The 25871-nt window shown below is 34.8% G+C and overlaps 1 protein-coding gene across 19 annotated transcripts in view; it reads left to right on the plus strand.

Annotated features, from left to right (window-relative positions):
• Positions 1 to 25871, plus strand: part of SOX5 (SRY-box transcription factor 5) — a 938132-nt gene that overhangs the window by 812425 nt on the left and 99836 nt on the right. For all 19 annotated transcript variants that reach the window (XM_073222260.1, XM_073222259.1, XM_073222256.1 and 16 more), the window contains one exon: positions 19880 to 19965. In XM_073222260.1, coding sequence (XP_073078361.1) covers positions 19880 to 19965 — 86 coding nt within the window. The remainder of the gene's footprint in view (positions 1 to 19879; positions 19966 to 25871) is intronic.

A 25871-nucleotide genomic window follows, 5' to 3' on the forward strand; every position in this document is an offset into this window, starting at 1 on the left:
GAACTAACACCCATCATTCTTAAACTATTCCAAAAGTATCCCATGCTTGTGCATAGGAAGAATTAATATTGTCAAAGTGGCCATCCTGCCCAAAGCAGTCTACAGATTTAGTGCAATCCCTATCAAAATAACAATGACATTTTTCAGTGAACTAAATCAAATAATCCTAAAATTCATATGGAACCACAGAAGATTCTGTATTCCAAAGCAATCCTAGGAAAGAAGAACAAATAACAGGAGTATTATATTCCCTGAAATCAAGCTATACTCAAAGCTACAATTATTAAACAGTATGGTATTAGCATAAGAATAGATATGCAGACCAATGGAACAGAATAGAAAGCCCAGAAATAAACCCCACTTATATAGTCAATTAGTAAATGACAAAGGAGGAAAGAATATACAACAGGGAAAAGACAATCTCTTCAATAAATGATGGTGGGAAAACCAGACAACTATGTGCAAGAGAATGAAACTGGATTACTGTCTAACTCCATACATTTTGAAATGTAAACTTGAAAAGGATCAAATATCTGAATGTAAGACATGAAACCATAAAACTTTTAGAAGAAAACATAGGCAATAATCTCCTGAATATAAATAAGAGCAATTGTTTCTGTATACATCTCCCCAGCCAAGGGAAACAAAATGAAACCAAAACAACAGAAAAAAGTGAGACTACATTAAACTAATAAGCTTCTGGACAGCAAAGGACACCATCAAGAGAACAAAAAGGCATCCTACAGTATGAGAGAATATATTCATAAGTGATTTACCTGATAAGAGGTGAATATCCAAAATATACAAAGAACTCACATGACTGAACCACAAAAAAAAACAATAACCTTATTAAAAAATGGTTGGAGGACCTGAACATTTTCCCAAAGAAGTATAGATGGCCAACAGACACATGAAAGGATGCTCCACATTGCTAATTGTTAGTGAAAAGCAAATCTATAGTGAGATAATACCTCACACCAGTTAGAAGGACCACTATCCAAAAGACCAAAAATAACAAGTATTGTTGAAGATGTGGAAAAAAGTAAACCTTCCTACACTTGGAATGTAAGTTAGTGCAGCCACTATGGAAAGCAGTATGGAGGTTCTGCAAAAATCTAAAGGTGGAAATACCATTTGACCCAGTAATTTCACTTCTAGAAATTTACCCCCCAAAAAACAAAACCCCTGATTTGAAAAGATATATGCACACCCCCATGTTTATTATCACATTATTTACAATAGCCAAGATATGGAAGCAACCAAAATGTCCATCAATAGATTAATGGATAAAGAAGAAATGGTACATATACACAATGGAATACTATTCAGCCATAAAAAAGAAGAGAAATCCTGCCATTTGTGACAACATGGATGGACCTAGAGGGTATTATGTTTAGTGAAATAAGCCAGGCAGAGAAAAACAAGTACCATATGATTTCACTTACTTGTGGAATATAAAAACAAAATGATCAAAATAGTGGTAGACTCATAGACAGAAGTGACTGGTGGTTACAATTATGGGAGGGGTTTGGGTTGGGAAGTGAGGGTGATAAGGGAGCACAAAAAAATCTCAATCCTAATATAAATTGGTCACAGGGATGGTGGCACAGCATGGAGAATACATCCAGTGATTCTGTAACATCTTCCTATGTTGACAGATAGTAACTGCACTAGTGGTGGGTGAGGATTTAATGATGTGAGTAACTGTTGAAGCACTGTGTTGTACACTTGAAACCAATATAAGACTGTATATTGACTATACTTCAGTTGAAAAAAAAGAAAGAAATATAATGGTAGGAATACATTGTGGAATGGAGACATACGTAAGGTAGTTGCTGGACTCTCCTAACTGCTAGAATGCATGTCATTAAACAATATAAGAAGAAATTTCTAACCTAGCCAGAGACCGTAGAGCAAACTGGCTAGGTAGAAAAGAAGCTTTAAAGAATATTGTAGTCTGTGAATATATAGATCAATTTACAGATATTTGGTATATGATCAGAAACTCAGATTCTGTTTTGGCATTTGATGTTAATGAAATCAAGCTTGAAACCATGTTTTTTCATGGGTCCGTATCTAGTTTCTTTTCTTAAAGTATTTATTTATTAAAATCTAAAAACATTTCCTAACTCCAAAGGAGGTCAAAATAATTGTGCAGTATTAAACTGAATGCTTTTAATGTGTATAATAACTTAAAAACAGTTATGTAAAAACTGATTTAATCAGTCAACTCCATTCGGAGACCATTTCATTCAGGAAAAAATTAACCAAATAATCTGTATTTTTAACTTGTCAGTTCAATGAAAACAGTCAACTAAGTGTGCTATATGTAAACACACCCCAGATTTTATATTGCATAATTAAAAATCCCAAATTTAAATTATAAATATAATTATATTAGCTCATTTTCATCAGTAAACAATCATTAAAGTCCTTGAAATAACTTTGAGAAACTAGATACTTAAGTTTCCAATACCAAATTATGAAATCAAGGGGAGTACAAATTAATTGGTTCAAGTACACTTTGGATGGTTGGAGAATCCAACCCTCTGCTGAAAGTCTTAGTGAAATCTCTAAATTCTTAAAGGCTATGAACTGCAAAGCTTGTGTGAGGTAGATATTTTTTAAATGAAATGTGCACAACCTTTGATACCTGCCAAAGTTTTATGTTGGCAGGAAGACACCACTTTTATGTTTACTCATTATAGTGAAAAACCTACCAAAGTTCAAAATAATTTTGAATGTGTATGCTGCTTTTAGCCCAACATTTTAAACTTGAGAGAGACTTCTGAGATAAGATGGTTGAAGATAGTAATTTTCGCAAATACCCATTTCTCTGACTCCAACTCTTAAGTTCTTTTCCATCAACACACAGCTTCTTCACACCCCACAGTCAGGTTATGTGCTGTTCCTTTAGAGCACATGTTTTATAGGCAGAAAATAGGTGCTTCTCTCTTTATTAATATCTACAGCCCTCTGCCCCTCTCTTTCCTCTTTGGGTGTAAAATTTCTAGTCATGTAATTTTAATAGCTACATTAGAAATGTTTGACAGTAAGACATTTTATGTGGAAAAAATAAAATTGACAGAAAGGCAAAGTCCAATAAAATCACCCATTTTCTATATACAGTATAAAACCAGCAGTTGTAAAAGGCTTGGCTTGTTAGTTTAGCCCAAAGTGTCAAATTGAATGTGTCACATAACTACAGATGTAGAATCCATAGGTTGGCATGTGCTTAGTGCTACAGTTCTCAAACTGTGTGCTAAGGTATGGTGCTGGGCACAGAGGACATTTAGAATTTTCAAGAAAAATGCAGAGGCATCTGTCAGACACTACATAAACTACCTTAGTTGTTTGAACCTTACTACTTTATAAAATGGAGCAGGTGGGTATTTCCCTGTCCTAGGGGAGCAATGAAAAAATAATTAAGGAACTGATGGTGTCTGAAACCAAGGTTTAAGAAGTTTGGCCTAGTCTAGTATATATTCATTTAAAAAATTACTATGACCTTTCTTACTGGGAAGTTATGGTTGTTGATCTACCATATTACAACCACAGAATGGAATATTAAAACAAAACTTATCCTGTACTTACAGGGCTATGTGCAATATCATATAGATAAGCAATTCCTTTGTCTATATGATTTGAAACATTCAACTGTTCTGTTTGTTTTGATTCAGTTAGCCCAGTCTCAAATAGGCAACTACAAATTGAGAGATACTTGGAATGAGAGAGCATCGATTTGGAATCATATTGTGTCTCATTCTGCTACTTCGATCGTCTTTGTGCAAGTTACTGAGCTTCAGTTTCCTCATCTACAAGAAGAATTAATAGTATTCATTTTACTGAATTCTTGCACGGATTAAATGGGATTATATATGAAACAGTGGCTAGCATTGTGTCTGTATTACTAGGTTATTTATAAATGATAAATACTGAGTATAATGCTGGTAAAACACAGAATCTGTTTCCAAAAAAACAAAATGATTCTAAAACCACACCTAGTGATTAAATTGCATTTCATATCCTATTAGGATCAGATTGATTCTGCCACACCTGAATAAGGCCTCCTTTGACTAGGAAAGTTTAATTATTTAGAGAAAAGGATTGCAGTGCCAATGGAAACATTTGTTTCATTTAGATACAACCTTAACCTTACTCCTATTATAATCATCAGTTTTAAACTTTTTTTATTATCATTTCCATTTGTCTCTTTATCAGATCTCATGCTGGAAAAGATCATGTAATTTTTTGAAAATGTATTTAGTCATTGTTTTCATTGTATGAAACTAGGAATATATTCACATACTCCAGCATTTTAACACATTGATTAATTTTTCAGAAATGTGCTAAATAAAATAGTCATATGAAGTCACTGATTGAAATATTTAATTGCCTTATGAGATTAGCTTAAATAAATAGAAGTTGATGAGCCAAGCTTAATAAACTTAAAATATGCTGCATTTACTCTTCATCAGTTTTCTGAACAGTATTTCCGCTTCCAATAAAAAAGAAAACTCTCAGTTAATTAGTTCCTCATACACCACAATAAAATTAATGTTTAGGAGTTAAATACCATAAACTTCCTCAGGCATATTTGCTGATGTGTTCCTGTTTTTAGTTAATGTCACATGTTTCATTGTTTAATGGGGGTGTCATGTGGGTTCCATTATATCTCTCTCGTGCGACGGGTCCGTGTGTCTGGCGTTTTAGGAGACTGCATGCTAATTTCTGATTTAACTGTGTCAGCTCTATCAGCTGACAGGTCATTGCCAATCAGGGCTGAAACATCCACCAGATCACCGGCTAGAAACCATTGACATGGTATGCTTTTATCAAACTGACAAAGTAGGAAATGTATTATCTCGACCATACACTGTATGTTCTTCATAAATATGCAGAGAGAAGGGGAGTAATCATATCTTCAGGCTTCTGTGTTTGTGTGCTCGGATTATTATGACCAGCTATTCCCTTTACCCTCCTTCCCCCATGACGTCTTAACCAGCCAGTAACTTTGGATGAACCTGACTTAATTGGAGCTTTGTAAATATTTATTTTTTTAAAGAATTTCTTTAGTACCTGAATAGCCAATCATTTAAATTTCCATCTGAAATAAGTTAGATAAATGGTTTAAAAATATGAAATGATTATAAAGTAAAGGGCACTGAGTGCAAAAATATATATAACATTCTACAAATATTTATGGTGACAGTCACCCTCCAGTTCTCATGGGAGAAATGTTTCTAGGTCATTAAAATAGGCTTTTTGCTAAAATAGAGTTTATAAGATTTTTATAAGATTCATCATTTCAAAATGTCTTTATTGTGACAAAATGTCATAACGTTGTATAAAAATGATAACATATATTGTGCTTCATTGTTTATAAAACACAGACACATAATTAATTTTAAGTATCAGAACCCTGTGAAGTGATAACTAAGCTATGTTAGTAGCCAGTGTTTTTCATCTAGTCTCCTCCCCCACACAATGCACACTACCAACACAAAAACACACACACAGCAGACAAAAAAGCAAAAGCCTTTTCTTTAATAAATTCCTCATATTTTATTAAACTATATCTAATCTTCTGTTCCATCCTGTTGGCTTTTTAACAGTTAAGAATATAAGAATGTCATTCAGCTTAAGTATAAACCCACTCAGGTCAGTATTTTCTTTTTGACACGATTCTCATTCTTGATAATGGAGGTGTGTCAATGGAAAGTACTTGGCTAATGACACTCTATGCTCTCGGCCAAGAGGCTTCAAAATGTGATATTACCATATAGATTTGCCATATTCCAGACCACCGCTCAGTATTCCAAGTTCATAGTGTTGTTGTCACAGCAAACATGAATCTCATCTCAGTAGTAGACTCACATTAACTAAAGTCACCAAACTGATGTAAAAGCCCAGAAGAGCAATATTTTATTATATTTGAAAAAATGTAACTGTTAGTATTAAGAGTGCCATTTCACTGTAGAAAACTCCATTAGAAGACAGACTTCAGTCATAAGAGTGAAGGGAAAGTACGGAAGCAGAAAAAATGTGTCATACAGCAGGCTAAGATGGCACTTTGCTTATATAGATAACGTATCTTCCATGAGAGCTGAACAAGTCATGCTCTTGGAATATCATGTGGAATCAGATACTGTATCAGGTTTACCCACTGTAAAACACCAAAATTATGCTAGCCTAAATGTGGTAGAAGGATATTTTGCACTCATGTAATAGTCCCAGCTTTGCTTGTATGGTAGCTCCATGATGTCCAGTCCCAGGCTTATTCTTTAACATACTGTCTTCCACAAATTACAGTTTCCATTTCAATGTCTTAGAGGCCTTGTGATTCCCACTTTGGGCAGTGGACAGGGCAGAAGCAGAGAGAGACACGGCTACTTTTTAAACATCACTATTTCCCTAATAATTTATTGTGGCTCTATTTTCAAAGAATATATTTAAACTTTCTTAAACCTATTTATATAATCAGCTCATAACAACCCTTCACATTTTTTCTAATATATTAAAGATAGCACTTGCTGACTACACACACATCAAACAATGTAGGACTATAGAAAACAGAAACTTAAGAGTCATCTGCCTACACTCATACTCCTACAGTTCCACTCACCAGAGATAATTACTGTTAACACTTTGGTACATATCTTTCCAGAACTAGGTGTAGATATAAATATGTATGTATTTATGCATAAATATATAATACATCTGTTTATTTCTAGATAGAAATGTGTAATACTTACTAGGATCTGAACATATCCACATATTGTAATATGTGTACTATGACACATGTATACCATACATATATATGATATTGTACTGTATAAAATATAATGTATGTGAGCATACATGTTCAATAGACTATATTCTACTTACACATATGAAAAATATATTGTGGCTATCTTTCTTCTTCCATATTTTCAGACCTAAATTATCTCTCATCGTATTTCATTAAACTGGGTATACCATATTTTATTTCTGTTCCCCAGTAATGAACAGTTGTTTGTCTACAATATTTACAGTTTTAAGCAATGCTACAATAAACATTTTGTGTGCACATGTTTACTCCAAGTGAATTCTTCATGTAACCAGTTACATTCCCAGGATATGGCATTTTACTTTCATTTATTTGTTCCTTTTTGAACATTTTCACCTGAGAGATTACCTCTAAATTCTAATGCTCTCTGAGTGACTTATTGGAGAATTTAAAACTTTCAAAATTAACTGGTCTGAATTAAGTGATGAATAAGCAACACTGAGACTTGTAATTTGTAATTATTAATTGTCTGGATTTAATAAATCCTGTCAGAAAAAAAAATATTAAAGTATCAGAAGACCCTGGTGGTTCAATCCCATTTCATACTATTCTGTGCCTTTGGCAAGTCATTGTCCTCTTTCTTCCTTAGCTTTTTAATCTTTAAAGGTGGCCCTACCCACTTCAGCCCTACCCACTTCAGAAGGAGCTTGATTAGATGGAATAAGTATATGCATTTCAAAAAAAATTAAGTTATTGTATAGGTATAATGTGTCATTATTATTTATCAAATGTATAAGCCCATTTTGAAAGTACTACATAATGCAACAAATTTCCGAAGTTTATTCTGGGTCACTGTACTTCTGACAAGTCAAGACATTTGCATTATTTGGTTTTCACTTTTTAGGGGTAAAAGAAATTCCATAACATTTTAAAGAATTACCAAAGATCTAAAATTTAACATTCTAGTAGAAAGCTCTAGGCCAGAAGTTACCCCAAATGAATGTCCCATAGGCTTACATGTTTGTTACATGGTTTGGGGAGCTTCCTTTTCTCAACCTACATATCACAGACTCTGGATACGCTGTAGAAGGAAAGATGTCTGTTGATAACCCGGATGGACAGAAGAGTGGACAAGACTCTACAGGGTGTAAAAAATAAAATGCTTGCTAAACCTTGATGTTAAGCATGGAATATAATAGAGAAAGAGCATACAATTTAGTCTTAGATGAAGTGGCTTATATGAATGCCCCTCTCCCAAATACTCACTGTCTAATACCTGAATCATTTTGGATGCTTTTCATTTTTCCATTTATTCCTCATAAGACACAGAGGCAAAATTTAGACATAGTAGTCTTACAGAGATCTGGATATAGAAGTAGTTCCTTAATTAATAATTCTCTGAGCAGCTTAAAATGAGTTACTATGTAATAGTTTAAATGATGCCTTAGTAGTAAAGCTGGAATACAGAAGGAAAAGGATACATCTTTGATTCATTGTCACTGTTTCAGGGCTACTCACATTTCATAGATAATTAATCCAGGAATTTTCACTGGTACTAGAATTCATTCAATTTATGGGCAATGAGGTACAGAAAGAATGCTGTATATTTTACATGCAGAAATGTCTTCCCACTTTGAAAAGTTTTCTCAGAGTGTGTTATCTCTTAACAAACTAGCCAACTAGGTTACCAACTAGGTAACTCTTAAATGAAGTAGGGTAGAGTTTTCATTTGTTATGCTACATTAAAAAGATTAAACAATTTATTTTTAAAAATCCCTTACTGTAAAAAGTCTGTGGCAAAGCAGTTAAGAACTAACAATTGCCTCAAATATCTTTTAAAGTAGCTGTATAATCAAACAAGACATAATTTATTTATTTTACTTTTTAAAATAAAATTCATGAAATATTTATATTCACTGATCATGAGATTTTACTACAAAATATTAGTATTTCTCCGGAAGACTTTCAAATATTAAAACCATGTTATATACTATTCTGGCCAATTTTCACAGATTTACTGCATTTAGAAGTCAGTTTACCTGCACTTTTTATACCATATTCATTGTTCTGAATTTAACTTGGATTCCTTAGGATAATTTAAGATAATTTTTATAAATTTAACTTAAATGAGTGAGGAAGTGCAGCTGAGCTTATTGCAATAAAAGCAAAGTTCAACTTGCTTGTATTTCAGAACATCTAAAATGATTTGAAACAATCACAATGATGAAGGATTTTGTTCTCATCATTAGTTTGTATACAACATCTTTTCTAGTAGACACCGGACAATGCTCAGGTGCTTTCATGATATCATAACAGCGGGTTTCTTGTTAGTGAACACAAGTCATTTTAAGATTGAGGAGCTTCATATTAATTACTTTTAATACCGAAGGGGATGTGAATTGCTCTTAAAATAAAAATTTACAAAAAAATAAAAATCGGAGAATATTATAAAAAATATTTGTTATATGAAAATATTTGGCAGGAGATTCTTTAACCACCTCTTCTGGGTCTTTATTTTCTCGTATCCCCAAACTCTAGTCTCTCTTTCCCCCTCCATTTCCTAGTCTACCTTTGTATCATTGGTAACCGATCTAAAATACTCACTCTTGTTTGAATTAAGCCATGCAGAAAAAACTAATTTGTTCCTTATTTGTGTAATTATTTGCTTACAATCTGTTTCTTCTACTAAACTGTAAGCTTTTGATACAGGAAGAGTAGTCTCCTGTGTTTGATATTTGTTAATTTCTTAATTAAATGAATTATTCCTTCATTCAGTCAACAAACATTTTCACAGTCTGGGCTATGTATTTAACAGACGGCATTTTAACAGTTCCTATGATAATGACTGGGGATTTAAAGATGAGTAAGATATAATCCTTTTCCTTTAGGATGCTCATGATGTAGCTGGGGAGAATGGGATATAAACAGATGTAATGGTAGATATATGTGTAGAATTTTAATGGAAGTCAAAGGAAAAGAAAGAAAGAAATTCAAATCTCAAGGAGGTGGATGGTATCAGGGAAGGCTTCTTGGAGTGGGAATACCTAAATCAAGTCCCAAAGGATGAAGGTCAGCTGAAGCCATTGAAGCAGTTGTTAGGGTAGAGGGATACAGAAACAACATTCCAGACAGAAAAGAACAGCCTGGACGAAGGCCAGAAAGCCAAGATGGAATAGGGTGTACATGCACCTATAAGCAATTCAGTGTTGAGAGTGAATTATATGGCAAGAAGTGGCAAGTGAAAATTCAGTGTTGAGAGTGAATTATATGGCAAGAAGTGGCAAGTGAATAGTTTGAAGAAATAAGAGGAGACCGTTCAGGAAAATACTTAAAGCATTTATATGGTGGGAGAACTGAAAAACCACTGAGGGGCTAAAAGCCAGGGTTGAGATCTTACTGGCATTTACCCATCTTTCCTACTATCCATCCCTCCCTCCATCCATCCATCTACCCATGCATGTCAGGGCACACTTGTTGTTCATTTTTGTACTTTCCAGTCCTTAACACATAGTCAGTATGTAATCAATAAATATTTATTTAACCTTAAATACTACCAATGAATATTTACTGTATACCTGTAGTGATTGCCACTGTTTGCTGATTAGGGAATTAATTTTTTTAGCAGAAAATTAGGTCTCTTTTAAATATTTCTGGAGCCTGGGAGGCTGATTGGGAAGCTCTTCTAGTAGTAGAAAATGAAAGCCTGGGAGTTACAAAACAAAGCTTGTGATGGATTGTCCACAGAGGTTTGTGAAAGGGATGGAGAAATCAAGGATACTTTCATATTTATAGTGTAGGTGATCCAGTGTCACCAGATCAGATAGAAATACCGGGATCAGAAGTAGGTTTTGTGGAAAAGATGATAAATTAATTTTTGCACATGTGAAGAATGAAATTCCTATGGGACAGCCAGGGGCGTTGTCAAAAAAAAGCAGTAGGTGGGGTCTAGGTCGGAGTCACTGATTCGCTATATATTAGTTTGTGTGTGGTAGTTAGATCATGAGATTGGATTCAATCATTCAGATAAAATAAATAGAATGAGAAAAACCAACCACCAAAGACTAGACCCCAAAGAATACCAGTATGTAAGGGATGAGTGGAGGAAGGTAGAACAGCCTTTGGCAGAAGTAATAATCAGCATGGGCAAAGTATGAGAATCAGAAGAACACGGTGTTTTTGAAAAAGGTCAAGAGAATGTAGATGCCATCTGGGAGGCAAGGAGTCACGAGCCCTATCAGCTATGGTTCAATGAAGTCCATTAAAATACAGCAATATGGAGGTCATTCGTAAATTTATAAAGCATTTCCAGAAAAGTTTATGGATTGAGAACTAAAGTATAGGAGAAGATTGTCATTGAAGACTAGTTTCTAGCAATTTGGATGAGAAGAGTAGAGAAAGTAATTAGGTTGTTCCTTTTAAATACTAAAGACAGTGTTTTAGAGGAATTTTGGTATCTGAAATAGTCCATTGTTTTTAGACTAGAATATAATTGTGTATATGTTTAAGGACATGATATGTACAAATCTTTACATTGGTATTTGCGGTCCTCAACAGACTAACCAACCTTCTAAATATTGCTACTGTGAAATTGGTCCGACTGTTCATTTTGCTCACTTATTTCTCTGATCCTTACTTTTAGCTCATCCACTTATTCATTCAGCAAATATTTATGATCTGCTGTGTGCCAGGCCTTGTAGCTCTTGGACTTCTTTCATCTTTTCTGGTTATTTTTTATTCAAGGCCTGTGTCAAGCCCGGCTCTTCCTCTGATTCTTTCTCCAGTGATTTCAGCCCAAATAAGTCCCTCCTTTCTCTGGTAATTATTGCCTTTCTTGTTCATTTGATTTTAATCAAATGGCTTTGGCTTATTTCCCTTTCTGTATTTATGTCTTATTTTAGTAACTGAACGTGTCATGAAGGCAAGGACTGCACCTTTGATGTCTTTGGGTCCTGCACATAGTGTCCAATACTTGTTATTTGAATGAATATTAAATATATCTATTTTGAAAATTGAGATATATATCAATATAATGCACTAAAAATAGACTATGTTTTCTCAAACTTAATACTTTTTTACTAAAATAGTGTGACTATAGTATTTACTATGACATCCTGATTTTTTTTTTAACTAGTTGAATGAGAATAATAGTATGTACCCCACTGGGTAGTTATGAAGATTAAATGAGATTTCACATACACTCACGTAGATATATTCATATTTATTTACAGTAGATATATATTTATATGTATGGATATGTAAAATTTTTTAAGACAGTGCTGAAAGTCAACAAGTATTATTTGCCCACATTTCAAATAAGTGGGAGAATAGTGAATTATTCAGAATCAATGGAACAATTGAATAACTATTTGGTTTAAAAAATACATCATTTTTTAAACCATCTACTAAAAGAAAATATAAACTCAAACTATCATTTTTTTCCCCCTGTATATCTCCTTTCTCCCTCCAAATTGGTCTTCCAAAGTATGTCTTACAAATCTGTTCCCTCTTCTCTTTCCCTTACAATTAGTTTAGGCCATTATCATTTCCCACTGGATTTATTACAATAGTTTTTAATATGTCTACTTGTCTCCAGTCTTTCCCTCTTCCAACTGATTCTATCCCTTGCCACAAAATTGATCTAAAACACAAATCAGCCTATATCACTTTCCTGTTTAAAATCTTTCAGTGACTTAACATAGCCTTCAAAGTAAAACACAAGACTCAGCAAGGTATGTGTTCTACCTGCTTCCTTGGCTGCATAGCTTACCATTCCCTTTCTGCAAGAGATAGGCTGGAGTATTAAAGTATCCTTGGAGGTAGGGGCCAGTAATGGATAGTGGTTATTGTTAGCATTGCCCTAACAATGGCGGGGGGCTGCTTTCAAGGAGGAACCAATTCACCTATTGGCCCATGAGATGAAAGAAAGCAGCTCCCTTCAAGAGTGCCATCCACAGTGTTCTTTCAAACTTCATTCTGTCTTTAGACTCCTCCAGAGCTCCCTCCACCTGTAAGTTGGAATGGGTAAGAGCAGGGTGTTTTTAGCACCAATCTGAAAAGACAATTGCACTAAATGGTAGAGGCTTACTTGGTAACACTCTAGCAGTTAGAAGACATGGAAAATAGGTGGTACAGTCATCCTAAAAGATGATTTGAGAGTGAAAGTTGCCATTTTTTAAGAGACACTTTAACAAACAACTTGCCTTGACACTTTTCAGGTTAAGTTCTTTTCTTGAGGTTTTTGCAGTACCTTCTACACTCTTCTGCTTTGCGCATTGTGTCATTAGATTGGTTTACATGTTTATCCCCCTCACTTGATTAGGAACTCATGTAGGACAGGGTGTGTGTGTACATGTGCATGGATTTTAATTTTTATATTTCTCAGCACCTAGAGAAGGCTATCGGGTATTTGTCCAGGAAGCAAAGCGAATCCAAACCAAAAAACCATGGAAGGCTAATAAAGGACTAAGTCTCATTATTTCAGTGAAGATAACACCATGTAACATTTGAGAACCTTTCTATTGCTTCAGTAAATGAAAGGATGTGTGTGTCCTTGACCCTGGGTAAGAACATATGTGCTCCAGACAGTCTTGCTCAGTGTAAATAACCTTGTTAGAAAATACTGTTTTTCTTAGTCTCTGTTACATAGCATAGAAATGAACCCTTCATAGTGTCAGTGAGATGATTATTATCTAAATATTCATTGTGTTAATAATGCAATTAGCATGCTTTCCCAGGGGTTTCTGGGTTATTTAATACTAGCCAAATTATTTGTATCAATAGATTATCAGCTTGGTTGTATTCTGAAAATAATTGGCTAATAAGCTCAGTATATTTTTCAACTGTTCAAAAAAGTTTAGTTTTCAGCTAGAATTTTTCCATACTTGGGTTTGAAATAAGAAGCAAATTAATTTTGGGAAGACTTAGGGAAAAACTGTTCAAATGGTTAAAACCTAGGAAAGAGTAAAAGAAATTTTAACTAGTTAAAAGACAATTTGAATATCTTACACATGGTTGAACTTTAAAAGTCAGAATTTTCCATTATCTAATTTTTACTAAGTAAATACTTCATGGGGATTTAAAAAATAAACCTGTTGTGATATTTTTTTAGTACAGTTAATTGAGAGATGACATAATAAATGACAGTATTCATTTCAATGAAAGATCTTTTTCTCCCCAGCAGTTTCTGAGCTCTCCTTTTTCTATTAAGAACTATCCCTGACCTTCTTTGTAAAGTCTTGTAGATTCTGTGTCCACTTTAGAACACAGATATATACATGTAATATATTTTGAATTTAATTGAGCTAAATTGCTAGATTGGCCATGTTCACAGTTATTGTATTTGTCTTTACTTAGTAAACTGGAACAAATTTTAATGAAACTAATTCTGGATATACTGGCCTGAAAAGTTGGTGATAAGGTAGACATGTTTCAAGTTGTATAGTTTATATGTTGGATGGAGATGGTTGCAATAACGGGGTACCTTAGACACAAACCTTTAGAAATTAGTTGGTATCCTGTTTATGATCATACGTTTAAATCTTGTAAACCATAAATGATTAAAGATACATAATAGCTACAGTAGTCTTTTTAAGTTCTGCTACCTTTCTTTTGTTTTCTCTAGTTCGATTAAATACATGGATATGTGGCTGTATATGGCAAACAGATTGTCTGCTAGGGCCGCTATAACAAATTACCACAAACTGGGTGGTTTACACAACAGAAAGGTATTTTCTCACAATTCTGGGAACTAGAAGTCCAAGATCAAGGTGTCAGCAAGGTGCATTTCATTCTGAGGCCTCTTTCCTTGACTTACAAATGGCTATCTCTTTCCTCTGCCCTCACATACTTGTCTCTCTCTGTTGTTTGTGTATTAATCTTCTCTTCTTAACTAGTCATACTGGATTAGGGCCCACCCATATGACCTCATTTTACCATCATTACCTCTCAAAGGCCCCATCTTCAAATACAGTCACAGTCTGAGAAACTGGGGGATAAGACCTGAACATAAATTTTGGGGAGACACAGTCCAGCCCATAACACATATTTAAAAATATTTAGCTTGTATAAATATTTCATATATATACATATATTTACATACACATATAAATATGGTATGCATATAACATCAGCTATTCATATACATAAATAGTACATATTATATATATATATATATCTCTCTCTCTGAAAGAAAGATAACTACAGTTGACCCTTGAACAATGCAGGGGTTAGGGATGCCAAACCCCCAAATCCCATGTAGTTGAAAATCTGCAGATAACTTTGATTCCCCCAAAACATAGCTATTAATAGCCTACTCCTGACCAGAAGACTTACCAATAAGATGAACAATTAACATATATTTTGTATGTTATACTTATTATATATTGTATTCTTACAAAAGTAAGAGAAAACATTTTTTCAAATTGTCGCAGATTTCCAAATATTTTTCAGTGTGTTTATTGAAAAAATCTGCATGTAAGTGGACCTTCGCAACTCAAACCATGTTGTTCAAGAACCAACTGTGTTTATTTCATTAATATGTATTTATGAGCTTAGAAAATGAGAAGAGATAAGAGTCTAATATATGCATTTTAAATGTTATTGAATAGACTAGATTATAGTCTATTCAATTCTCCCAATGAGATTTAAATGTACATATAATACTCAATTTTTTATTAACAATTATATGCTAGAATTCAAAAGTGCACAGAACACCTATACAGGTGTTTGCTATCAATCCAAATTTATGGGCAAGTCTTCGTCACTAGGTTAGAGATCCAGGGTATCTTTACGACCCCCTACCACCTAACCTGTAATGGTACTTGTTAAAAGTTCCTTTCATATTCAAATATCCTCAAGTCTAGAGTATAAAAAGTTTCCCAGTTCCCTGCCTCAGTTTCTTTTCCCTCTACTGGATTCTATCACTTATCAGTTAGATGGGCTTCCTCTCCATTCCTTCAGCATGTCATACTCACGTTTTGATACATTCCACCACCTGAAACATCTCTCCCACCTCCACTTGGCAAATCTTCAAGGTCAGGCTTAGTCTTATTTTCCCCTTTATTCTCTAAAGATCAAAACCAGGAATTAGTTCTCTCCTAGCTCCTATAACATGCGGTGATGGTCAGCACTGTTCAAATGAACATTTAATTAGGGAAGATAGACGTGTACTAGGTAGAGAGCAGGTCTTGTTGCATTCTGTTGTTTTGTCTTCCACAGCACCCAGTGGAGTTCTGGTCACATGGTAGATGTTGTAAGTGCTTATTAATTGATTAACTCACAACAGGGAAAGTAAATTATATAAAATAAATTATCAGCGTGAAGAGCACCACAGCCTCTATACTTCTGCTGTAGTTAATTTTAAGATTATATTCATTAAATGAGAAATGCAAATGAATTAAGTAGTTTTAAGTATTCAGACCATCAATTCTAATAGTCATGCTATAATATGTGTTATTTTAACTAGTTTGTATGAATACAAATTCAGCTTTTAAACATCTAAACTTCCCTTTATAAAATCCAATAGTGTTTTCTGGATTAAATATTAAAAATACCAAATAATAAGTAAAGCCTCATCAAGTAACACTGTCTCCTCTCTCTCCTGTGTCATCAGTTTTTCTCCTGACCTTTCTCATTGGTGTCCAAACATGCTGAAGTTTTTACAAGTATAGACCTTTTTCTTGGTCACACACCCTTCACTAGCTACTGCGCAACATGTGAGTGGAATTGTCTGTTCCAGCACTTCTCACGTGTTTACAAATCATCTGTGACTCTTGTTAAAATTGAAATTCTAATTCAGAAGGTATATGCTTGATTCTTTAAGAAATTCTCCCAAAACTGAGTGGCCTAAAACAACAGACATTTATCTGAACCAGCCATGCTGGGTGCCTCTGGCTCAGAGTCTTTCACATCGCTGTAATCAAGGTGTCGGCCTGGCCTGTAGTCATCTCTAGGCTTGGCCTGGGGAGGAATGTGCTTCCGAGGACCCTCCTCTGTCTGTTGGGAGTCCTCTCTTTGCTTGCTGTTGGCCAAAGCCATCAGTCCCTTGCTACCTGAGCCTCTTCGTAAGGCAGCTCACAGCATAGCTGCTTGCTCCAAGACAGAGAGAGGGTAGGGAAAGGAGAGGGTAAGCAAGACAGAGACAGAGCCTTCCTGTAACCTCATCTCAAATATTAATGACTCATCACCTTGCCTTCTACTCAAGGGGAGGGAATTACACAAGGACACAAATTCCAGAGGCAGGAAGTCACTGGGCATTCTGTCTCGGAGGCTGTCTGCCACAGTAGATGTGGGGTGGGTTCTGAAATTCTACATTTCCAAGAAACTTCTAGGTGATGCCAATGTTACTCTTGGCGATTTTCACTTTGGAAAACAAGGGTCTATACTTCCTGCCCCCAGTCTCTTACTTTCAGTCCTCCTTTACTGATCACACTCCGCTTAGGCTTTGTCACACTCCACTCCACTGAAACTGCCCTTGTTGAAGTTACCAGTGACTTTCCCATTACTAAATCCAACATTTGAAAAAATCAACCACTCTTTTTGAAAGACTTCCTTTATGCGGCTTTTGTAACACCAAATTTACATTTCTTCTCAGGTTTTCTGCTAGTTAGCTTTCCCCCTAACTAAATGTTGGTGTATCTCACAATCCAATCCTTGGACCTATTTTGTTTTGTTTTGTTTAATATAGAGTTAACACCTAAATGTCTCATGAACACATCTAGCTTTAAATTCCAGATATATGCTAACCACTCTCAAATTAACGACTATCTGTATTTCTCCCATAAAATCTTAATATGTTTACCAAGTGCCTCAGTGCATAGCTCTATTTAGATATCTAATAGAATTTCAAACTTAAAATGCCCGAAACAGATTATTCCTCCACCCAGCAGGCCCAGCTTGGCAATCATGTTTCTTGTCCACGTTTGCAGACCCAACAGATAGCACCACTCTCCTCCCATCAGCTGTTCAGGTGAAAAACCTGGAGTCCCCTCCGAGTCTTCCCTGAATCTCGTATGTAAATAATCATTAAGTTTCCTCGGTTCTGCCTCTTAAATGTCACTTGACGTCCCCCATCATTCTCCATGCCAGCATCACCACCCTAGGCCAGATCATCAGAATGTATGATAACAGGGTGCTGTGTCTTTTTATGATTGATTACAGCTTCCAACCTGTAGCCCAAGTGATTTGACTCATCTCATGTTTTTTCCACATTCATGGTTTCCTGTGACCTATAGAATACAGTTTAAATTCTTTAATGTTGTTTTTAAGGCCATACATAATGTGGCCCCTGCATACCTCTTCAGCACCATTGATCTCTGCTTCCTTACCTGCACTCTGAACCTCGGCATTGCGTGGAGTGGGCTGTGATACAACACACCCATTTGACTCTGAGTCTGCAGGAAAAATGTTTCCCTCCCTGGAACACTCTTCTTCCCTTCCTTTGCCTGGCTAACTATCATTTAATTCAAGTTTCAGCTTAAACATGATATCTTCCAAGGTGTACCTTGACCTCTTAGACTAGGATAGGAGCACCTGCAGTATAGTCCACAATGTTACATACTTCCTTAATAGCCATATACTAATAGTTGAATTATCTTTGTCTTTTTCTCTCATGAAGCTGCAAGTTCTGGGAAGGCCAGATCAACAGAGGTCTGATTCAGATATTTTGAAGACTGAAACATATAATGTTGTGGAGGGAGGGGGAATCCTTTTTTAAGAATTAAAATATGAAAATTACATATATTCAATATTAAATTGCATCTATATTTTCATGCATAGATATACATACACATATGCACTTAAGTAGAAAAGAGAATGTTCATTTATAAAAAGAATTTTTTTTAATAATATGCTTTGTTTGTTTACAACAAAAGTAACATGAAGGCAGCTGACAAATTAAAACATGGCCCAGTGAACACAGTGCAAGGGGCCCTTCCCAGCAACCCCAGGCTCAAGCTGCACTGAATTCCCAGTGAACACACTCTGCATACTTGTCTTCTTCAAAACTCTATTTCTTTAGTGTCAGGAGCATTGCTTAACACATAACAGGTATTCAATAAATATTTTTAATTGAATATATTAACTGAGTCATTTTCAGTCATATTTTCCATACATACCTTTTACATTCAGTAAGTTTTTCACAAATTAGATCTCTAAAACAATTTTTATGTTAGAAAATTCTTATTATTTTCAATTATTTGCTAGTTACATTTCAAAGGCTGATAATGTATATATGTATCTGTTAGTATATCATTGGACTGTATGCAAGAGTTCTGTTGTACCTCTTTACTACGTGGAAAAATTCTTTACTTGCACCAGAAATATACATTACAGTCTTCTGTATGTGTATGTATATCTATGTTTGTGTGTGCATCTTTATGTCTTTACAGAGAATAAATACTAAAATTTTAAGATTAATTTTGAATACTAATTTTTTTTTTTAGGTATTCCAAAAACCCTGTGGGGAGAAAAATCTATTTTTTGTTTTCTTGTAATAATACATATTTTTAACATTTGCCTCTGGAATAATAAAGATATCAATATCTTTATGTAACTTAAAAATACATACATAGCATGTTTTCTTTACTATGCAATTTGTCCACAAGGCATTATTTCAGAAATTATTGAATCAAGACACTAACACAGCATTGAGAAGATGAACTATTTGACTTACATCTTTAGGGTTTAGTTTGTTAAAATAGAACTAAGTTTAGTTAACTTCCTTTTATGATAATGTTTTAAATTTGCTGAGGAATTGGTGTGCTCACATCAAGATTGTCAGGTGTGTGTGTGTGTGTGTGTATGTGTGTATGTGTGTGTGTGTGTTATAAAGTGCAGCCCTCTGATCAATGTGTACTTTTTCCTCCCATTTTCCTAAATACATCATGAAGAAAGGATGAGGTTTCCGCCTTAATTGCTTGTGCCTTTTATTCACATTCCTCTCTCAGCCAGAATTGTGAAAAGTGTTTAGTAAAAGGCTGCACAATAGAGCTTTTCATTAGGCCTCAGCAAGGCACACAAAAGAAGGCTTTTGGAAAGAGTGAATGCGTGAGTTTAATTTGCAGGTGGAGAGTAGATAAAAGGTGCTGACACCTCTATTATTCTCTTACTTAGGTGACCCTTACCCCGTTCAGCTGATCCCTACAACCATGGCGGCCGCTGCCGCAGCAGCACCCGGCTTAGGCCCACTCCAGCTGCAGGTAAGTCAGGAAACAATACAGAAGAGACAAAGGTCAAGTAAATATCGAAAACAGCCATTATCATGTTAAAGCAAAAGAAAACTGACTAGTGAGTGATATTTGTCTCACCGCTTTTGTTTTTGACTTTATTTGTATGGATCCTCAACCAAAAGTTGAGAAGTTGATTCTTTTCATGTTTAGCCCTCTTTTCTGTGCCAAAGAAAGCTTAATGTAATTTTTTTATTGCCAGATATGATTTAACAAAATGGGTTGTAGTTTTACTTTGATTACTATCTGTCATAACTTTGTCATAGGATGGTTCTCACCAAGATAAAAAGAATGAAAGAACTACAAAAGATATTCAAACAGATATTTATGGATCCGGGCAACTGCACAGAAATTGTATTTAAAATCGTTCAAGTTGCCAATATTATTGAAACAGTCTGTCTATTTATCCTGCTGCTAATGCCAGGTCAGTTGGGCAAGCAAAGATAAGTAGACCAAATAAACAGGTGCCTGAATGAGAGCAGCTTTATCCAGATACCCCAATTAAGAGCTTTTCAGCCCTGAAGAATACATGTTCTCATATATCTAAGAATATTAGTGATGACTTTACCAGGTATCCAAGGGAGTTCAGAAATTTTGTCTCTGAGGTTGAAAAAAATGTCCATAAAATTATATTAAAGGGATTTTTTTTCATTAACGATTTAAATCTTTGAATCAGCATCCTACAAAATCTTATTTCAGTTGTTATGGGCTTCATAGTTATGCAACTAATGGGAATTAACAGATCATCTAATAATAGAATTAATCTCCCCTTGTGAGAAGTTTTGTATTTTCCTTTGCTTGAAAGACACAGTATGCCTGTGAAGCTGAATGTGAAACCGTTGTGCTTAATAAACTTAAATAGTATTCACAAAAGTGCATTGTCATGATAGATGATCTTAGTCTATAAGAAGAAGTATAGTTTTATAATCTAGCATCAAGAGATAGATGCATCTAGAAGGCACAAGGGATTTTTCAGAAGACCTGGGGGGTTTCTGAAAAACCACTTGAGTCTCACGGGAGGCGCCCAGGAGGAGCCAAGGCATACTGCGTTCCACGGAGGTGAATAACAGTCATTCCTATTCTACCTTTTCTACGAAAAGCTACAGTGTGAGTGTCTGGAAATATCTTGGGAAGTGTTGGAGCCATGGGGACAGTAAAAGCAGCATAACATTTATTATCCTTTGAAATGGCATCTGGGAAATAACTACAATACGGAAAAGTGGTTGTAATAAATAAAACCAAAAAGAGTAGTGGAATTAAGGGAAGAGGAAAGACTATCCAACTATAGATTTGAATGTGGAAAATAGGAGTTTTAAGAGACTGAGGATGTTGGTTTTCAAAGCAAGTTGGACGTTCTCATTTCCTCTTACCACTGGATTAGTGGTGAGGGGGAAGCAGGGGCATTGAAGGATTCTAGTAGAAAGTAGCTTCATTAGGCAATAATCCAAACTTTTCTTTTCTGTTAGAGATAGTATTAGAATATCTGACAACAATTAAGTTTTGTTTCCAACCTTAAAATAGATGCTCTTACAATTTAAAGTTATGCATTTTTTTCTTTATCAGAGAACAATAGAACGCATACCATACATACTCTCACTTTAATTATAATTGATCTATAAATGAGATAGATCTTTTATGTTTAATGGCATTGTACCCATTAAAATGTTTGAGTTTTAGTTAGGATCTCAGTAAATTAACATTATAGTGTAACAAGAAAATTAATAATCCAAAACTCTTTGTGGTAAACCATTAGCTACTATAAAGACAGATACGTACAAACACTTGTACACACAGACACATTTTTTGCCCACGATTAAAACGTGAACTCAAATATGAACACATTCCAAATGCATGTCCTGGCAGAGAATCTGGCTTTTCTTTGAAGTGGGCTGACTCGCACCTTTTCTGGGGCACCTACACCAACTTACTTTTCTACTCATATTTCTAACACTGTATTCACAGATCCCTGACCTTGAGTTCAGCTTTCCCCACAGCTGTAAAGGACACCTGTGAAATTCTCCCCCCTCTTGCTTTAAAATAACATCCAAATTCTTCTCTTCTCCACAAACCTGCTCAGAGAAAAGTTAGTAACTACAATGCCTGCTCAGAAGTCTTCGCTTAGCCCTTATCCAACATTTATTCCAGTCTTATGAGGCTATTTCTGAGAAGTTTCATCTCATTGGTACATAATGTATGAACTAATTTTCATTTTCTCTAAATTCTGCTTTTAATTATACTCTGTTAAGTCTCCAATTTCCATTCCTTAATAATACCTTGAGTAGACTCTAGCCTTTACGAAGTCCCTTGCAGTTACTAAGATTCTCTTTCAGTTAAGATTCAGTTTTAGATTCTTATGCTAGGATCTCTGGTAAATTCTTTCCCAAGGATTATCTCACTTAATTCTTAGTGTACCACTTTATATTATGTACTAAAATTTCCACTTGACAAAGAAGAAACCACAGAATACAAAATCCATGGTTTTTAAGCAATTATATTTGCTTGTCCAAGTACAGGAGATTTTAAACTTTGGAGGCATTCCCTGACCCAGAACCTTCTAATCAAACTCTTAACAATAATGCTAATTAATTGGCACTAACACAAATATTCTATATGCTCTGCAGTTCTGGAAGAAATAGCCAGATTCTGACAGGTATCTACTTCATACTCTCCATTTTCTATTTCATACCTCTTTATGCAGATACATGTTAATTCAAGCCTCTATTTTTTAATATCTAGATCTAAGAAGGGACACCATAAAAATATTCATGCTCATGCTTGACTTTTTTTACCTACCATTGGTGTTTTCTGTTGAAATAATTTGCCTGTAATTGCTCACACTGGATAATAATTATATTAAGTAATATATGAAAATTAATAACCAGGACCTTTATTAAAAAAAGAATAAAGATGAGTACAGTTATTTTAAAAGACAAGCAAAATGATATGATTTAAATTAAACCACTATTTGTTATGTAAATATTATTTCATGTTCCTGGCTAAAACAATGAAATATTTAACATGTAATAAAGAATACTTATCATTAAAAAAATCACCTTCCTGTGTAGTTTTAGGAGCTGTTAAAATAGTCTAAGCATTGTCATATATGTTTTTTATAGAGAAAAAAATGGCTTAATCTTGATTATGTATATAAGGCCTACAAGTTAACATGTTGTACCAAGGCACCATCTTATTTATTTCTTTTATGATGAAATATTTGTCTGTCTCTTCTGCCTTTTGTGTTTCCTGAGCTTTCAGATCCACATAGCCAACTATTTGTCAGCTCTCAAGAGGAAATGTATAGAGGTTTACGAACACTATAAACTGAGTACAAAATGGAACAAGCCCCTTCTCTTCCTTGCCCCCCCAACCTGCTCATTCTTTGGTCTTGGCAAATAGCTCTGTTCCATCTACTGCCCAACTCAAGAACATGAGGGGTTTAGTTCACTGCTCTTCCTCGACACCTATTCACTCATTATCTGTTTATTGCACCTACTAAATCCATCAAGGGTCCATCCCTTTCTTTCCATTATAACTGTCACCATGCTGGGTCAGGCTACCTTCACCGCCTGCCTTTCTTACCACAGTAGTCCGTGAACAGGTCTTTGTTTCCTCATCCTGCCCCTCTTGTGTGCTCTCTACTATATGTTACTCAGAATGATCTTTGTGATTTTAGAAAATCTGATCATGTTCTTACCCTCCTTAAAGACCTTAGATGGCTTCCTGGTGTTTCCAAGTTCTCTCTCCCCCTCTGGATCTTTACATCTGGAGTTTCCTCTGCCTGGAACCCCATTACATATCATCTTTACCAAGCCAACTCTTGCTTTCCCCTGAGGTTACAAGTTAAAATATCACCTTTTCAGTGAAGATTTCATTGTTCCCAGGTCTGGATTAATGTGGCTCTTATATGTTCCAAGAGCAAACTATTTTCCCTCCCATAGCACTTGTAGAATATGTTTTAAATCCTACTTTCTGGCTTCTACCAGATGGCAGTCTATGAAGTCAGTGACTCACCATCCTTTGCACTTAAGCGATGCTTGAAATACTTAATGAATTCAATAAATGTCTGTTAAATGAAAGGGTGAGGCCTGAGTCTTAACATTATCTTTACAATAAATTATGTATCTCTTTTGCTCAGATAGCTATTCTGCTTCATAATAGTGGAATTAAGCTGCATATTGATGATTAGTTTCTTATATAAATTAAGTTTCATCCTTAGAAAAGACAGTACAAATATCAAAGGCATCATAGGCTCATGGGAAAAAAAATAGTCGTTTGAATTCACTTCAATGAGATATACTTTGAAACTTTATAATAAAAAACCTATTATCATTGGACAAAATGAAGGAAACTTAGGAAATCACTACATGCCTAGCACCATGTTTGGCAATACAGTATATAAAAAGTTATTTTTATAACAGTTTTGCTCCATGCTACCTTATTCAGTCTGTTCCAACTACACTAGGCTCTTTGCTGTCCCTTGACTCGCCAAGATATGCACCCATTACAGTCTTACATTAGCTATCCCTGTACTTGCAAGGTTCTTCCCTCTGTTTCAAACACCACTTCTCTTACCGCATTCAAGAATGTGCTCCAGTGCCATCTCTCCCGGCCTATCCTAACTAACCTGTTTAAATCATAAAATAACCCTCCCAGAGATACCACCCTTCCTATTTCCCTTATTCTGCTCTTCTTCTATAATATTGGTCAGCTTCAAACATACTATATCACTTACTTAATGTTTTCCTTGTTTATTTTCTGTTGCAAATCTTCTCTGAGCACTACACAACAGGAACAATCCTTTTTGATTGTTCAATGGATCCCAAGTGCTCAGAAGAATGCCTAGCAAACAGCTGGTGCCCAATACATATTTATTAAATAAAACTGTCATGAGATAATGGTCATAATCATTTTTTATAGAATAGCAAAGAGGTATATTATTAATTTCTGGGACAAATAACAGTAATTTAAAGACCAGGGAACTTGATATTTGTTCAGCCCCTCTTCAGAGATTCTGAGTATATGAGGAATCTCTGGCTTTCTCTCTCTCCTGCTCTTTCCTTCCTTTATCTTACCATAACCATGGGCTGCTGTACAATGTGTTTTAACACTTAAGACAGTTTATGTAATTCCTTTAAAGTCATTAAAATTTACAAAAAAAAGACCAAACATCCCAACATTAGATTATTGTTTGATTGTTTGTTAGTTTGTGCACAGACATACATAAGAATATGAACTGCAGGAGATATTTTTGACTCACAATGGCTTATATTGCCAACATTATGCTAAAGAAAATAATTTTTCAATAATGGGAGAATGTACTATTAAAATAGTAACTAGCCAATTAGCAATGTCATATACTAAGTTTACCCTCTTCCCTTTCTTTCTCCCCTTCTGTTTTTTCCTTTCCTCTTCAAACTACTTTTTTTTTCCTTCTAAGAGTCAACAATGCCTTTGCTGTTTATTCTCCTGATACTGTCTTTTTTTAGAGGAAAAGGATTAATTTATATAGAAAACTAATGTAGTTTCATTTCAACATCAAAATGTAAGCATAATCATTTAAGGCAAAGTAGAGTTACACTTCGATGTTTTGGATATTTGTGACTAGAAAAAATCAGCTAAGTGAATCATCTCTTTCTGATTATTAAGACCAAATGATGGCAACAGTCCATCTAGCATTTGTGTCTCATATTCATTGTCATTAATTTGCATTTTACTTAATGGGCATCATGAATTTTTTAATAGTAATAGTTGTAGTATAATGTACTATTTCTATTTTTTTAACTAGGCTTCTAAGATTTGAAATTAGAAGGAAATATTTATCCATTTATTTCTCACTTTATAAATACTGTACTTGTGTTGGCCAAAAGATGGTTGCCACC

The sequence above is a fragment of the Manis javanica genome, chromosome 15 (genome assembly GCF_040802235.1).
Source record: "Manis javanica isolate MJ-LG chromosome 15, MJ_LKY, whole genome shotgun sequence".
In the NCBI taxonomy this organism is placed as follows: domain Eukaryota; kingdom Metazoa; phylum Chordata; class Mammalia; order Pholidota; family Manidae; genus Manis; species Manis javanica.